General features: G+C 44.7%; 1 protein-coding gene across 3 annotated transcripts in view; it reads left to right on the forward strand.

The window, feature by feature from the left end:
- The window catches only part of LOC121531835 (cadherin-13), a 576,485-nt gene that overhangs the window by 507,228 nt on the left and 53,215 nt on the right, over positions 1-16,042 (forward strand). For all 3 annotated transcript variants that reach the window (XM_045227157.1, XM_045227158.1, XM_041837322.2), the window contains one exon: positions 6,046-6,188. In XM_045227157.1, coding sequence (XP_045083092.1) covers positions 6,046-6,188 — 143 coding nt within the window. The remainder of the gene's footprint in view (positions 1-6,045; positions 6,189-16,042) is intronic.

The following is a 16,042-nucleotide window of genomic DNA, read 5'->3' on the forward strand; positions in this document are numbered from 1 at the left end:
GAGGCAGTCTAGACAGTGCAGTGAGTGTAGGTAGGCCTAGACAGAGCAAGTTTTTGGTGGTTGCAGCCCTGTTCCACCCTTTATGTCAATGTATTCATATATGCAATTACACCCAGTGTATTTATGCAAAGTAAACACATATCATTTTTTAGATTTTAACACAAAATACAAATAAAATACATGATACCATTAGAAAATGTATATATGAGTGCATTCTAAGAAAATAAAAGTGACATTTTACAATAAATGTAAAACCTGAATTCCTATCAAAATCCCTGAACATTATTAAAATATTTTATGTGCTATAATTCAGTCAATATCAGATGGATTTTAAAAATGGTTTCATCCATTGTCCAACTGTTGCCCTTATTAGAATTGTTTTAAAAACCTTTTAACAATTTTGATGACCGTTGCTAATCCAATCTTGATCATCGCAGTCCTTCCTTGTTATTTAAAATGGCTGATTATGTAGCAGCATCTCACCCCATATGAGCCATCAGTGAGGAAGCCTGTAGCATTCTCCCTTCCCCACTTCTTCCACCTGCTCCAGCAGCAAACAGCCCCCGGGCTCCAGCACCCCAGCCTGAGATGGAGAGGCACAGAGGGGGGCATCAATATGCAGCACACCTCTGGAAATCTACTTGGATGACAGCGTAAAAAAGCGTAAGGGGAAAAAGATAAATGAGTTAGTGCCTATTTCAGCATTTCTACTGGAGACTTAGCAGATCTGTGGCTTGTAGATGTGGACCCGTGCATGGCTCCCTGAGCGGGCCAGGGGGTTGGTGTTGCACTGATTACTGTCTCCTAGCTCTACCCATCTAGCACAGGGGCCGGATTAGGAGGCGCGCAGAGCAGAGAGCAGTGGGGTCTGTCTGATGGGATGTGATGTACAGTAGGAGTCAGCGTTTCTCTCCAGCTGCTGGGGACATTTACAACATCACTCCTGTCACAGGAAACACTAATGAAAAAGGGTGCCATGCTGCACTGGAACAGATGTTAGATACACATCCATACTGTAGTTATACACTTACTAATTTACAGCATACACACATACTGTACTGTATTTACAAGTGTGGTCAAATATATTGGCACCCTTGCTGCATGATTCACTATTTCTTCTAAAAACGTTTGGTATTTACACATGTATTTGTTTGATTTACAACTACACAGGACCAATAAAGAAAAAATAATGAAATTGAAATTGAGATTTTTTACTTCAAAATAAAAAATGGCCTGGACTAAATTATAAAAAATTATAATTAATTTGGTTGGCAATGATTCTCGTTTACTGTGTAATTTATCTGACCTGTGGTAAGTTACAGGTGGCTACAGGGTAAAAATAGTAATTCAACCAGTTTTGAAAATAAACATATTTTATTTTCTCTACAGTGCACTTTCAGTCCTTAACTTAGCAAATGGTCTTATCCAGTGCACTTACGATAAGGATTTAGAATAAACCACTTAGTACAATCTTTCTCAGAAATAGTTACTGTCAGTAACAAGGGACATTGTGTTAAAAACAATGGTACCAATCAGATCTCTCGTTCTCTCTCTCGCTCTCTCCAATCAGATCTCTCATTCTCTCTCTCTCTCTCTCTCTCTCTCTCTCTCTCTCTCTCTCTCTCTCTCTCTCTCTCTCTCTCTGTCTGTCTGTCTGTCTGTCTCTGTCTGTCTGTCTGTCTGTCTGTCTGTCTGTCTGTCTGTCTGTCTGTCTGTCTGTCTGTCTGTCTGTCTGCCTGCCTGCCTGCCTGCCTGCCTGCCTACCTGTCTCTCTCTCTCTCTCTCTCTCTCTCTCTCTCTCTCTCTCTCTCTCTCTCTCTCTCTCTCTCTCTCTCTCTCTCTCTCTCTCTTTCTCTCACTCTCACTCTCACACACACACACACACACACACACACACACACACACACACACACACACACACACACACACACACACACACACACACACACACACACACACACACACACACACACACACACACACACACAGGCATACTGTATGCATAACCCATATGCATCTGATGCAATGGCAGTGTAATAGTCAATCCTAAAGGGGTCTCAACCTCATGCAGAGATAGCTATTTGAACTGTGTGGGTGAGCAGATTTCTCCTAAAGAGTGCTGCTGGGTTGTCTTAACGTCCTCTCTCAGGGTGGCACCGTCATTATCCTAGAATAGACTGCATCTTCCTGTGATGTAGGAAAAGCACTCCCCTGACTGCGCTGTCCTGTGTCCTGGAAGATCTGAGTCCTATAAGGTGTCCCCAGGGAGGCTCTAACCGTCAGATGAAAGCTGAAATGGGCTCAGACTCAGTTCTCGGTAGAGTAGGGTCAGGCCAGGATTTGCCTTACAGCACCGGAGAGAAATTCTGCCACTCAAGCAGAAATAATGTGGGCAAATCAACTTGCTATTGGAGATTTTACAGTGCAAGCAGAAAGTACAGGCCATTTCTGGCTCCAATCTTTTCTCACTTGTGTGTGAGTGCGTATGCTTGTGTGCGGGCATATGTGTGTTTGTAGTGAGCGAGAGAGAGAGGGAGAGGAGGAAGAGAGAGAGATGTGGATGTGATTATTGGGACAATTTCCTGTCACAATTTGCAATGTTGCTGATAAACATGTATGGGAAAGATATTTTTGTTATTTGCATAATGTATTTTTAATGTCCCTCTAATGACCTTAAGAGAAGGCAAATGGAGGATCCCTGTGTTTGTACACGTTGTGCTGCCTCATTTTGGGTTACCATGGAGCTGGCGTAATCCAGTACCATAACCTGGCCTCACAGGGCTGCTCTTAATGCTAGGCACTCACTATAGAGCCTAGACTAGAAAGCTAGCGAGGGAACATTTTGTGCATCACCACTGTTTACAATAATATTACAGTATGTGTGGGTGTCACTTACTGTATGTCTAAAACAGGAGCGTGGAAGGAGAAAGCATCTGTTATGCATTACCACTACTAAGTGTGTGTTTGAGTGCCTCTGATGCTTATGCACGGGGACTAAATAATAAATAATGGCATATGATTTTGTTGAGAGTAATAGGATTGGAGTGTTTTTATGCTGTATTTATACAAGAGCTCCCCCTCTCATAGCGTCATTCCGATACATACTGTATCTGATTAGCATCAGTGGCTGAGACTTTGATGTGGCAGAGCCCTGTCTCTGTCCTGTCTGTGTGATCCAGCTGGAGAAGACAGACAGTAAGACAGGGCCGTCCCCAGCTGGAGGAGACAGACAGATAGGACAGACAGGGCAGAGCAGGGTAGGCAGGGGAGACAGGGGAGGGCAGAGCATGGCCGGGCAGAGCATGGCCGGGCAGGGCAGACCAGACCAGACCAGGGCAGACCAGAGCAGGGAAGATCAGAGCAGGGCAGACCAGGGCAAGGCAGACCAGGTCAGACCAGGGCAGACAGGGAAGTACATTCTTAGAAAAAAGGGTTCCAAAACGGTTCTTCGGCTGTCCCCATAGGAGAACCCATTTTGGTTTGCAGGTAGAATAACTATTTTGGGTTCCATGTAGAACCCTCTCTGGAAAGGGTTGTACTTGGAACAACCGAAGAACCCTTTAAGGTTCTAGATAGCACCTTTTTTTCTAAATGTACAGGCCAGAGGGCAGGGCAAGACGGGGCAGAGCAGGGTAGACATTGCCTGGTTACCCAGACTCATTGCTCCGGCCAAACACCACGCCCACGAATGCTTTCGAACCCTCTGATTGGTCCCAGAAACCTATGGGTTGGTCCAGAGCCAGAACATATATGGGTAAACCAAAGTTTTGATGACTTTGATTTGTACAAGCCACTCGTCACCACAAACGACTTCAATGATGGCAGATTCAGACTGAAGTATGTAGCGATCGATAGAGCAGTGGAAGAATTCAGTGTGAGTTGTCAGGCAAGGGTAGACAGTACAGACAGGGCAGACAGGGAAGGCTGGCCAGTCACCAGTCAGCGGGACGCAGTCAACAGCTCTAATTATTCAGCAGCACCACTGGCCTCTCCACTGGAACCCACACTCCTCATTCCTCCTCACTGCACACACACTCCTACTCACAGCCCCTGGACGGGCCAACTGGAGGGATTTACTGCACATCTCCTCTGTGTGTGTGTGTGCATGCGTGTGTGTGTGTATGTGTGTGTGTGTGTGAGAGAGAGAGAGAGAGAGAGAGAGAGAGAGAGAGAGAGAGAGAGAGAGAGAGAGAGAGAGAGAGAGAGAGAGAGAGAGAGAGAGAGAGAGAGAGAGAGAGAGAGAGAGAGAGAGAGAGAGAGAGAGAGAGAGAGAGAGAGAGAGAGATTTTTTTTTAAAGATGGTGAAAGAGATGGCCAACTCTTAGCTCGCTGGGCTCTGAAATCTGATTTAGTCTGGACTGGACTGGGAGAAGGGAGGAGAGGGCAGGATATGGGTCTTTGTCCGGAGACCTGATGCTTGATGGGCTAGTTGGACCTGAGCAGAGAGAAGAGGGCCAGGGAACCAGTGTTCCTGAGAGGTCTATGGTGGAGGGTGATTATAGGACAGCCATATGAGGCTCTCTGTAGGACAGATGTTTGGTTACACTTTGCATGCAGCAGTGGAAGCCTCTATTCAGGGGACTAAAACTGTGGAGCTGGCCACACTCTCATGTAGATATAGATAGACATATCATACATAATTTACATGTCTAAATCAGGTGGAAGAATGACTTCCTTTCTAGGCTCCAATCCCTCAAAAACAAAACGGTGTTGCAGAAAACGGGTGGTTAAAAACTTTTATAAGCTTTATCATTTAAGCTGCAACTGAATAGATTCTATCAACAAATAGGCTTGCCGTCAATGCAAACCATTGAACAATGTATTACTGGATCAAGCGACTATCTGTGCACCCAAAGCAGCAGGATAATCATCTTGTTTTTGCCTCTTTCCAAGCGATGAGCTTCTCTGCGTGTGTGTATGTATTGTTGTGTGATGCCTGGTGGTGATGGAGGATTGATAACCAGGAAGTGTTTGTGTGTGTGTGTGTGTGTGTGTGTGTGTGTCTGTTTTGTTTCTTGCTATCTCTTTCCATATGCATGCAATCTGTCTGTGGTAATGTGTGTGTGGGTGTGCACTGTACAGTACTGTATCTCCGGTCATGTCAGGTGCATGCGTTTTAAATGCAGTATTTTGTTGTGTGAGTTTAATACGTGCTTGGTTGGGAGCGAGGAATAGGGAGATAGAGAGAGAGGAGAGGTGTCATTTCTCTTGTGGTGGAGGTGTGAGTGGAGGTTGATTACAAAGCCATTTCCCAAGGCTTTGTCTCGCTCTGTTAGCAGAAGAGCTCAGTTTCAAAGACAATTTGTCTACCACTGAGAGGGCTTTGTGTGTGTGTGTGTGTGCCAGGTGTGCTTGCGTGCTCGCGTCTGTGTGTGTGTGTGTGTGTAAAAGCACAAAGGTGCATGTGGAGTGTTTATTGGTAAACTTAAAGGGGTAAGAGGTGGGTAAAGGGTGCGTTTGTGTGTGTTTAGTACCTCTTGGTGTGTGCATGGGAAGAGGATTGGCCACTAAATCAGCGGTGTGTGACATGAACACAGATGAGAAGCCCCAGAGGCATGTGTCCATACCCTAGCCAATCACAATGCACCTCCCATCACCTCCCATCAGCTGGCGCTCAGGATCACATTAGCAGGGTCATGGAGGCTTTAGACTTCAGCCACTTTCCACACAAACACAAACTAGGTCATTTTTCTCTGAGAAGCTACCGGAGTTCATCCATCACACTCACACTCCAACCACAGTGTCCACAGCCATACACAGCCGTCCACTCAACCTCAGCCGCACCTCATACACACTTCAGATACAATACATGCAGTCTTGTCATGATGTGATTCAACAGCTCTGTGTCTTTGATAGTTATTGTCCTTTCAGTATCTCTTCATAGAAAAAGTGATCTTTCACAGGAAATTATTTTTCAATTGCACTTACTATCTTATGTCCAATAGGTGATCTGCATGTCTACAAAGCTTGAGTATACTGTATAGTGTCATACCATGGTATTACCCTGAATATATTCTGATCAGCTGTCATCTGTTCCCTGTTCAGGTTTGCGGTCCTGAGAGACCCGGCTAACTGGCTCAGCGTAAACCCGGTCAGAGGTACGGTGAACACCTCCGCCAATCTGGACCGTGAGTCGCCATACGTTCACAACAACAAATACACTGCCATATTTATGGCCACAGACAACGGTAAGTGAGACATTCAATAAGTCTCTTTTCATACAAATAGTGGAGTGCAGGGATGTCAAACTCATTTTGACCCGCGGGCCACATTCGGTCTTCACCGAGGTCCGAAGGGCCGTACTTTACCTTTATGGTAACATTTTACTTGACACCCAGCGTCATAACACATTATGACACGGTCATAACCATTTCATAACAGCTGACATAACTTGTCATAACCTGTCACAATATGGTCATAACACTGTCATGACCCATATATTTACAACTGTTATATATTGCGTTATGGCTGCTTATGACACCTACATAAGAGGGTCAAAACCCACATTTATTCAAATGTATTTTTTCCCTGCCAAGAAGTTTCCTTTAGTTTGAAAGTTCTTTGTTGTTGTTGTAATTAATTATTTACAGTAATGTTATTTTCCATCATTTTAAATAAAATACACTTTATGACATTGTCATGAAGCATTATGACCATCCTGTGTCACTTTACTTGGACTAAGAAAATACACTTTATGACACTGTCAAGAAGCATTATGATCATCATAATCATATAAACCAGATAAGCCTATCATGTACAAGCCCTTATGTCAGTCATCAGTCAAAAAGAAGGTGTCTTGTCCTGCTCTTGAAATCTGCTTCTGCATTCATCCCAGTCATCAAACCAAATCAAATCAATGTGTATTTGCCACATGCGCCGAATACAACATTGTAGACCTTACAGTGAAAGCCCTTAACCAACAATGCAGTTTTTAAGAAAAGAAAAAAAGTGTTAAGTAAAAAAATAAAAAATATAGAAATAATTAAAGAGCAGCAGTAAAATAAAATAACAGTAGGGAGGCTATATACAGGGGGTACTGGTACAGAGTAAATGTGCGCGGGCACCGGTTAGTCAAGGAAATTTAGGTAATATGTACATGTGGGTAGAGTTAAAGTGACAATATATAAATAATAAACAGAGTAGCAGCAGCGTAAAAGAGGGGGTTGGGGTGGGGGGGGCAATGCAAATAGTCCGGGTAGCAGTGATTAGCTGTTCAGGAGTCTTATGGCTTGGGGGAAGAAGCTGTTAAGAAGCCTTTTGGACCTAGACTTGGCGCTCCGGTACCGCTTGCCGTGCAGTAGCAGAGAGAAAAGCCTATGACTACGGTGGCTGGAGTCTTTGACAATTTTTAGTGCCTTCCTCTGACACCGCCTGGTATAGAGGTCCTGGATAGCAGGAAGCTTGGCCCCAGTGATGTACTGGACTGTACGCACTACCCTCTGTAGTGCCTTGCGGTCGGAGGCCGAGCAGTTGCCATACCAGGCAGTGATGCAACCAGTCAGGATGCTCTTGATGATGCAGCTGTATAACGTTTTGAAAATCTGAGGACCCATGCCAAATCTTTTCAGTCTCCTGAGGGGGAATAGGCTTTGTCGTGCCCTCTTCACGACTGTCTTGGTGTGTTTGGACCATGATAGTTTGTTGGTGATGTGGACACCAAGGAACTTGAAGCTCTCAACCTGCTCAACTACAGCCCCGTCGATGAGAATGGGGGCGTGCTTCTTTTTCCTCTATGCCACAATCATCTCCTTTGTCTTGATCACGTTGAGGGAGAGGTTGTTATCCTGGCACCACATGGCCATGTCTCTGACCTCCTCTCTATAGGCTTTCTCATCGTTGTCAGTGATCAGGCCTACCACTGTTGTGTCGTCGGCAAACTTAATAATGGTGTTGGAGTCGTGCCTGGCCATGCAGTCATGGGTGAACAGGGAGTACAGGAGGGGACTGAGCACGCACCCCTGAGGGGCCCCTGTGTTGAGGATCAGCGTGGCATATGTGTTGTTACCTACCCTTACCACCTGGGGGTGGCCCATCAGGAAGTCCAGGATCCAGTTGCAGAGGGAGTTGTTTAGTCCCAGGGTCCTTAGCTTAGTGATGAGCTTTGAGGACACTATGGTGTTGAACGCTGAGCTGTAGTCAATTAACAGCATTCTTACATAGGTGTTCCTTTTGTCCAGGTGGGAAAGGGCAGTGTGGAGTGCAATAGAGATTGCATCATCTGTGGATCTGTTGGGGCGGCATGCAAATTGGAGTGGGTCTAGGAATTCTGGGATAATGGTGTTGATGTGAGCCATGACCAGCCTTTCAAAGGGAGTCATTTAGGAAGGTTACCTTTGTGTTCTTGGTCACAGGGACTATGGTGGTCTGCTTGAAACATGTTGGTATTACAGACTCAGTCAGGGACAGGTTGAAAATGTCAGTGAAGACACTTGCCAGTTGCAGTACACATCCTGGTAATCCATCTGGCCCTGCGGCCTTGTGAATGTGGACCTGTTTAAAGGTCTTACTCACATCGGCTACGGAGAGCGTGATCACACAGTCGTCCGGAACAGCTGATGCTCTCATGCATGCTTCAGTGTTGCTTGCCTCAAAGCGAGCATAGAAGTAATTTAGCTTGTTTGGTAGGCTTGTGTCACTGGGCAGCTTGCAGCTGTGCTTCCCTTTGTAGTCTGTAATAGTTTGCAAGCCCTGCCACTTCCGACGAGCGTTGGAGCCAGTGTAGTACGATTCATTCTTAGTCCTGTATTGACTCTTTGCCTGTTTGATGATTCGTCGGAGGGCATAGCAGGATTTTTTATAAGCATCTGGGTTAGAGTCCCGGTCCTTGAAAGTGGAAGCTCTACCCTTTAGCTCAGTGCGGATGTTGCCTGTAATCCATGGCTTCTGGTTGGGGTACGTACGGTCACTGTGGGGACATTGTCATCGATGCACTTATTGATGAAGCCAGTGACTGATGTGGTGTACTCCGCAATGCCATCGGAAGAATCCCGAAACATATTCCAGTCTGTGCTGGCAAAACAGTCCTGTAGCTTAGCATCTGCGTCATCTGACCACTTCTTTATTGACCGAGTCACTGGTGCTTCCTGCTTTAGTTTTTGCTTGTAAGCAGGAGGATAGAGTTATGGTCAGATTTGCCAAATGTACACAGACCGCCACCCCTTGTCTTACCAGAGGCAGCTGTTCTATCTTGCCGATGCAGCGTATATCCCGCCAGCTGAAACATAAGATATTACAGTTTTTAATGTCCCGTTGGTAGGATATCCATGATCTTAGTTTGTCTATTTTGTTATCCAATGATTGTACGTTGGCTAATAGGACTGATGGTAGAGGCAGATTACGGGGATTTGGGCCTTGTCGGGTGTGTGAAGAAAATAATTCGCGTCCAACTCGTTGAAGAAAAAATCTTTGTCCAGTATGAGGTGAGTAATCGCTGTTCTGATATAAATAAGCTATTTTCGGTCATAAGAGATGGTGGCAGAAACATTATGTACAAAATAAGTTACAAATAACGCAAAAAAACACAATTGTTTAGGAGCCCGTAAAACGGCTGCCATCTCCTTACGGCGCAATTGCCACGCTAAAGCAGGAAGTACCAGTGACTCGCTCAATACAGAAATGGTCAGATGACGTGGATGCTACGCTACAGGACTTTTTTGCTAGCACAGACTGGAATATGTTCCGGTATTCATCCAATGGCATTGAGGAATATACCACCTCAGTCACCAGCTTCATCAATAAGTGCATCGACGACGTCGTCCCCACAGTGACTGTACGTACATATCCCAACCAGAAGCTATGGATTACAGGCAACATCCGCACCGAGCTAAAGGCTAGAGCTGCCGATTTTAAGGAGCGGGACACTAATCCGGATGCTTATAAGAAATCCCGCTATGCCCTCAGACGAACCATCAAACAGGCAAAGCGTCAATACAGGACTAAGATTGAATCCTACTACACCATCTCTGACGCTCGTCGGATGTGGCAGGGCTTGCAAACTACTACGGACTTAAAGGGAAACCCAGCCGCGAGCTGCCCAGTGACGCGAGCCTACCAAACAAGCTAAATGCCTTTTGTGCTCGCTTCGAGGCAAGCAACACTGAAGCATGCATGAGAGCACCAGCTGTTCCAGACGACTGTGTGATCATGGTCTCCATAGCCGATGTGAGCAAGCCCTTTAAACAGGTCAACATTCAGAAAGTCGCGGGGCCAGACAGATTACCAGGACATGTACTCAGAGCATGCGCGGACCAACTGGCAAGTGTCTTCACTGACATTTTCAACCTCTCCCTGACTGAGTCTGTAATACCTACATGTTTCAAGCAGACCACCATAGTCCCTGTGCCCAAGAAAGCGAAGGTAACCTGCCTAAATGACTACCACTCCGTAGCACTCACGTCGGTAGCCATGAAGTGCCTTGAAAGGCTGGTCATGGCTCACATCAACACCATCATCCCGGAAACCCTAGACCCACTCCAATTCGCATACCGCCCCAACAGATCCACAGATTACGCAATCTCAATTGCACTCCACACTGCCCTTTCCCACCAGGACAAAAGGAACACCTATGTGAGAATGCTATTCATTGACTACAGCTCAGCGTTCAACACCATAGTGCCCACAAACTCATCACTAAGCTAAGGACCCTGGGACTAAACACCTCCCTCTGCAACTGGATCCTGGACTTCATGACGGGCCGCCCCCAGGTGGTAAGGGTAGGCAACAACACATCTGCCACGCTGATCCTCAACACGGGGCCCCTCAGGGGTGCGTGCTTAGTCCCTTCCGGTACTCCCTGTTCACCCATGACTGCGTCGCCAATCTTTATAATTTTTTTATAATTGCCTGACAGCGCTCAGTGGTATATTCAATCGTTTGTGGATCTTCTTGTAACCATTACCAGATTTATGAAGGTCTACAACCATCTGTCTCTTTTGAACTGCCAGTTCTTTTGTTTTCTTCATGGTGTTGGATGACAAAGGGATATTGCATGCGTTTTACCTCGATTTTATACCCTAGTGAACAAGGAAGTGATGTAATGGCTCAATAGCTCCTTAAGACTTAGATAAACTTAAATAAGTATAATTTAATTCCTGGTTTAATTTTGGTAGATGTTATTTACAATAATCTTTAAGGGTGCCATTAATTGTGAAACCTTGATTTGGAGGACATTGATTTTTTATTAAATCAATAAATGATTTTGGTGGGTTCCATTGGAACATTAATATAGTACAGTATTTCTCACATGTTTGTATCTCTATAATTATATTGTTTATATTTTTTAAAATATTGTTTGTGCATTGCCAGTCAGGGGTGCCAGTAATTTTGGAGCCCACTGTACAGTGAGGGAAAAAAGTATTTGATCCCCTGCTGATTTTGAACGTTTGCCCACTGACAAAGAAATGATCAGTCTATAATTTTAATGGTAGGTTTATTTGAACAGTGAGAGACAGAATAACAACAACAAAATCCAGAAAAATGCATGTCAAAAATTTTATAAATTGATTTGCATTTTAATTAGGGAAATACGTATTTGACCCCCTCTCAATCAGAAAGATTTCTGGCTCCCAGGTGTCTTTTGTACAGGTAACGAGCTGAGATTAGGAGCACACTCTTAAAGGGAGTGCTTCTAATCTCAGCTTGTTACCTGTATAAAAGACACCTGTCCACAGAAGCAATCAATCAATCAGATTCCAAACTCTCCACCATGGCCAAGACCAAAGAGCTCTCCAAGGATGTCAGGGACAAGATTGTAGACCACACAAGGCTGGAATGGGCTACAAGACCATCGCCAAGCAGCTTGGTGAGAAGGTGACAACAGTTGGTGCGATTATTCGCAAATGGAAGAAACACAAAAGAACTGTCAATCTCCCTCGGCCTGGGGCTCCATGCAAGATCTCACCTCGTGGAGTTGCAATGATCATGAGAACGGTGAGGAATCAGCCCAGAACTACACAGGAGGATCTTGTCAATGATCTCAAGGCAGCTGGGACCATAGTCACCAAGAAAACAATTGGTAACACACTACGCCGTGAAGGACTGAAATCCTGCAGCGCCCGCAGAAGGTCCCCCCTGCTCAAGAAAGCACATATACAGGCCCATCTGAAGTTTGCCAATGAATATCTGAATGATTCAGAGGAGAACTGGGTGAAAGTGTTGTGGTCAGATGAGACCAAAATGGAGCTCTTTGGCATCAACTCAACTCGCCGTGTTTGGAGGAGGAGGAATGCTGCCTATGACCCCAAGAACATCATCCCCACCGTCAAACATGGAGGTGGAAACATTATCCTTTGGGGGTGTTTTTCTGCTAAGGGGACAGGACAACTTCACCGCATCAAAGGGACGATGGACGGGGCCATGTACTGTCAAATCTTGGGTGAAAACCTCCTTCCCTCAGCCAGGGCATTGAAAATGGGTCGTGGATCGGTGTCCAGCATTACAATGACCCAAAACACATGGCCAAGACAACAAAGGAGTGGCTCAATAAGAAGCACATTAAGGTCCTGGAGTGGCCTAGCCAGTCTCCAGACCTTAATCCCATAGAAAATCTGTGGAGGGAGCTGAAGGTTCGAGTTGCCAAACGTCAGCCTCGAAATCTTAATGACTTGGAGAAGATCTGCAAAGAGGAGTGTGACAAAATGCCTCCTGAGATGTGTGCAAACCTGGTGGCCAACTACAAGAAACGTCTGACCTCTGTGATTGCCAACAAGGGTTTTGCCACCAAGTACTAAGTCATGTTTTGCAGAGGGGTCAAATACTTATTTCCCTCATTAAAATGCAAATCAATTTATAACATTTTTGACATTCGTTTTTCTGGATTTTTTTGTTGTTATTCTGTATCTCACTGTTCAAATAAACCTACCATTAAAATTATAGACTGATCATGTCTTTGTCAGTGGGCAAACGTACAAAATCAGCAGGGGATCAAATACTTTTTTCCCTCACTGTATATACTAGGTGGTGTCAGAGGAAGGCCCAAAAATTGTCAAAGACTCCAGTCACCCAAGTCATAGACTGTTCTCTCTGCTACCGCACAGCAAGCGGTACCGGAGCTCCAAGTCTAGGTCCAAAAGGCTCCTTAACAGCTTCTACCCGCAAGCCATAAGGCTGCTGAACAATTAATCAAATGGCAACCCGGACTATTTGCGTTGACCCCCCACCCCCCACCCCTTTTGTTTTACACTGCTGTTACTCGCTGTTTATTATTTATGCGTAGTCACTTTACCCCTAACTTTATGTGCAAATTACCTCAACTAACCTGTACCCCCACACATTGACTCGCTACCGGTACCCCCTGTATATAGCCTCGTTATTGTTATTTTATTGTGTTACTTTTTATTTTATTTTTTACTTTAGTTTATTTAGTAAATATTTCCTTAGCTCTATTTCTTGAACTGCATTGTTGGTAAAGGGCTTGTAAGTAAGCCTTTCACAGTCTTTCACCTGTTGTATTCGGCGCATGGGACAAGTACAATTTGATTTGGATTTGATTTACAATCATGCAGTGAAGTTACACTATACAGTCAGTCAGTAAGCAGTTTAGCAGTTACACCGGCGGGCCCCGGTGACAATACATTTGTAAAACCAAAAACGTACCTTGACTTGGAACAGTTCCAGTGTTGTGTTGGATAGTCATAGCCAGCTTGTTAACATAGCTTCCCTCTGTTTGAGCAGGATGTTTGAGGAGGCTAAACTAGCTAGCTGCATTTGCTAGCTAAGTAAGTAAAACTGAGAAGAAGAAAAAATCTATCTCTATCTCTCTCTTGCTTCTCCTTCAGAAATGAATTTGTTCAAAACTGTTCAACTATTGTCTTTCTCTCTCTTTGAGTCAACTACTCACCACATTTTATGCACTGCAGTGCTAGCTAGCTGTAGCTTATGCTTTCAGTACTAGATTCATTATCTGCACCTTTGTATGGGTGGACAACATGTCAGTTCATGCTGCAAGAGCTCTGATAGGATGGAGGACGTCCTCCGGAAGTTGTCATAATTACTGTGTAAGTCTATGGAAGGGGTTGAGAACCTAGGTTTTGTATTGAAGTCAATGTACCCAGAGAAGGACAGAAGCTAGCTGTCCTCCGGCTACACCATGGTGCTACCCAACAGAGTGCTGTTGAGGCTACTGTATACCTTCATTGCAAAAGAGTGTGTCAATTATTTGGTAACGTGAATATATTTAGTATAGTTTTATCTAAAAATGTTAACTTTTTTAATGTTTTACAATTTTTATTTTTATAAAATTGACTGAGGAGGATGGTCCTCCACTGGTACATAGCCATAATATGACCTTTGAAATGTCTATTTTCCTTTTCCTTTGTGAGTGTAATGTTTACTGTTCATTTTGATTGTTTATTTCACTTTTTTTTATTATCTATTTCACTTGCTTTGGCAATGTAAACATATGTTTCCCATGCCAATGAAGCTCTTTGAATTGAATTGAGAGAGAGAAAGAGAGAGAGTGAAAGAGAGTAGAAGTGGCTTTTGTCTTCTCTACTAGGAGGACTCCCCTCAGGGAACATCTTACAGAACCATTAACATGTGTGAGATTCTATTAACGGGGCTGGAGAGCAAAGCAGCACTGTGGTCTGCAGCTTGGAGCTGTAGTGAGAGTGCTGGAGGAGGCAGGGGAGGCCAGTCCCATCATGGTGCTCTGGGACTGCAGGGCTGGGGCAAGCCCAGGTGCCCACCAGACTCAGATGATATCTTAGCTGCAGACAGAAGTATTATATATATTCATGTGTTACCAGCAGTATTCACCCAGACTGTGTCTCTGTGTCCACTTCTCACCCTCTCAGTCCCACTCCTTCTTTTACGAGCGAGAGAGGGATGGAGCGAAGGAGTTGTGATTTGATCAGTTGAAAAAACAGGCATGTGAAATGACAGACCTGAGAGGCAGACGATGGGGATGAGATAGCAGGAGAAAACTAATAGAAATGATCTGGAAGATGGTGTAGTGTGGTGTAGCTAGTCTTTGCCAGCATGACTTATGAGTTGACATTTTGCGCCAGGAGTGATTGACTCATTAAAATGGGGAATGTCAATAAAGGGGTTTAATATTCTCTGATTCCAGCTGTACTCTTTGGACGATACATCATGATTTTTTCTCTTTTTTTAACTGTAGGTTTCTGTAAAATAATTGGCCGTTATGATGTTCATGCACTGAGTAGTCTAGCAGCTGCAGTAACCTGCTAGTAAATCATAGTTTATGAAGGCAATTTGAGCCATGTGTTGTATGTCTAAGAACATGCCCTCTGGGGGTTTGCTGGAGTAATGGCCTAGTCTCTCTCTGTGCACTGCATGCCATGCTCAGCTTCTGTCTGTGTGTGTGTGTGTGTGTGTGTGTGTGTGTGTGTGTGTGTGTGTGTGTGTGTGCGTGTTTTCTTTTTTTCCCTGTGTGGTCGTGATGGCAGCAGAAGGCATATTTCTGCTGTACCTGTGTGTGTGTGCCCCTGGCCTGCGGAAAGTGCTCTGTCATGGACAGGCTGAAGCTCGTCTGCAACGATCTGTTAGATGATTGCATGACAACACACCTATGCCGGCTACTAACAGGGTATCGATCTAATACAAATCTTTATCTGGTGCACTCCAATGAATGTTCCAGGCCTCCCACTGACCAGCACAGGTTAGCATTTTTTGTTGTGAATCTTGTTCTGAAGGCAGCTCTGCAGAGTAGTAACTAGCTGGCACAGCCACAGTCATAAAATCAGATTTTAAACCTAACCCTAACATTAACCCTAACCTTAACCACACTGCTAACCCTAACCTTAAATTAAGACCGAAAAGCAAATTTTTGTATTGCCAATTTTGAAGCTGGCCTATCTAAGGGGAAATCGCTCAGTTCTGCCTCCAGGACAAGACTCATGATAATAAACGTCAACTGGCCTGACCAGCAGAGAGCTCCGGCTGAGAGAGAGAGGGAGGGAGGGGAAGAGTGAGACAGGAAGGAAGGAAGGGAGGGGGAGAGAGGGAGCAAAGGAGAGAGAGAGTGAGTCCTGAAAAGGTAGAGAAAATACAGTGCCTAAGGAAAGTCTACACAGTCTTTACA

Source organism: Coregonus clupeaformis, chromosome 19 (genome assembly GCF_020615455.1).
Source record: "Coregonus clupeaformis isolate EN_2021a chromosome 19, ASM2061545v1, whole genome shotgun sequence".
Taxonomy (NCBI): domain Eukaryota; kingdom Metazoa; phylum Chordata; class Actinopteri; order Salmoniformes; family Salmonidae; genus Coregonus; species Coregonus clupeaformis.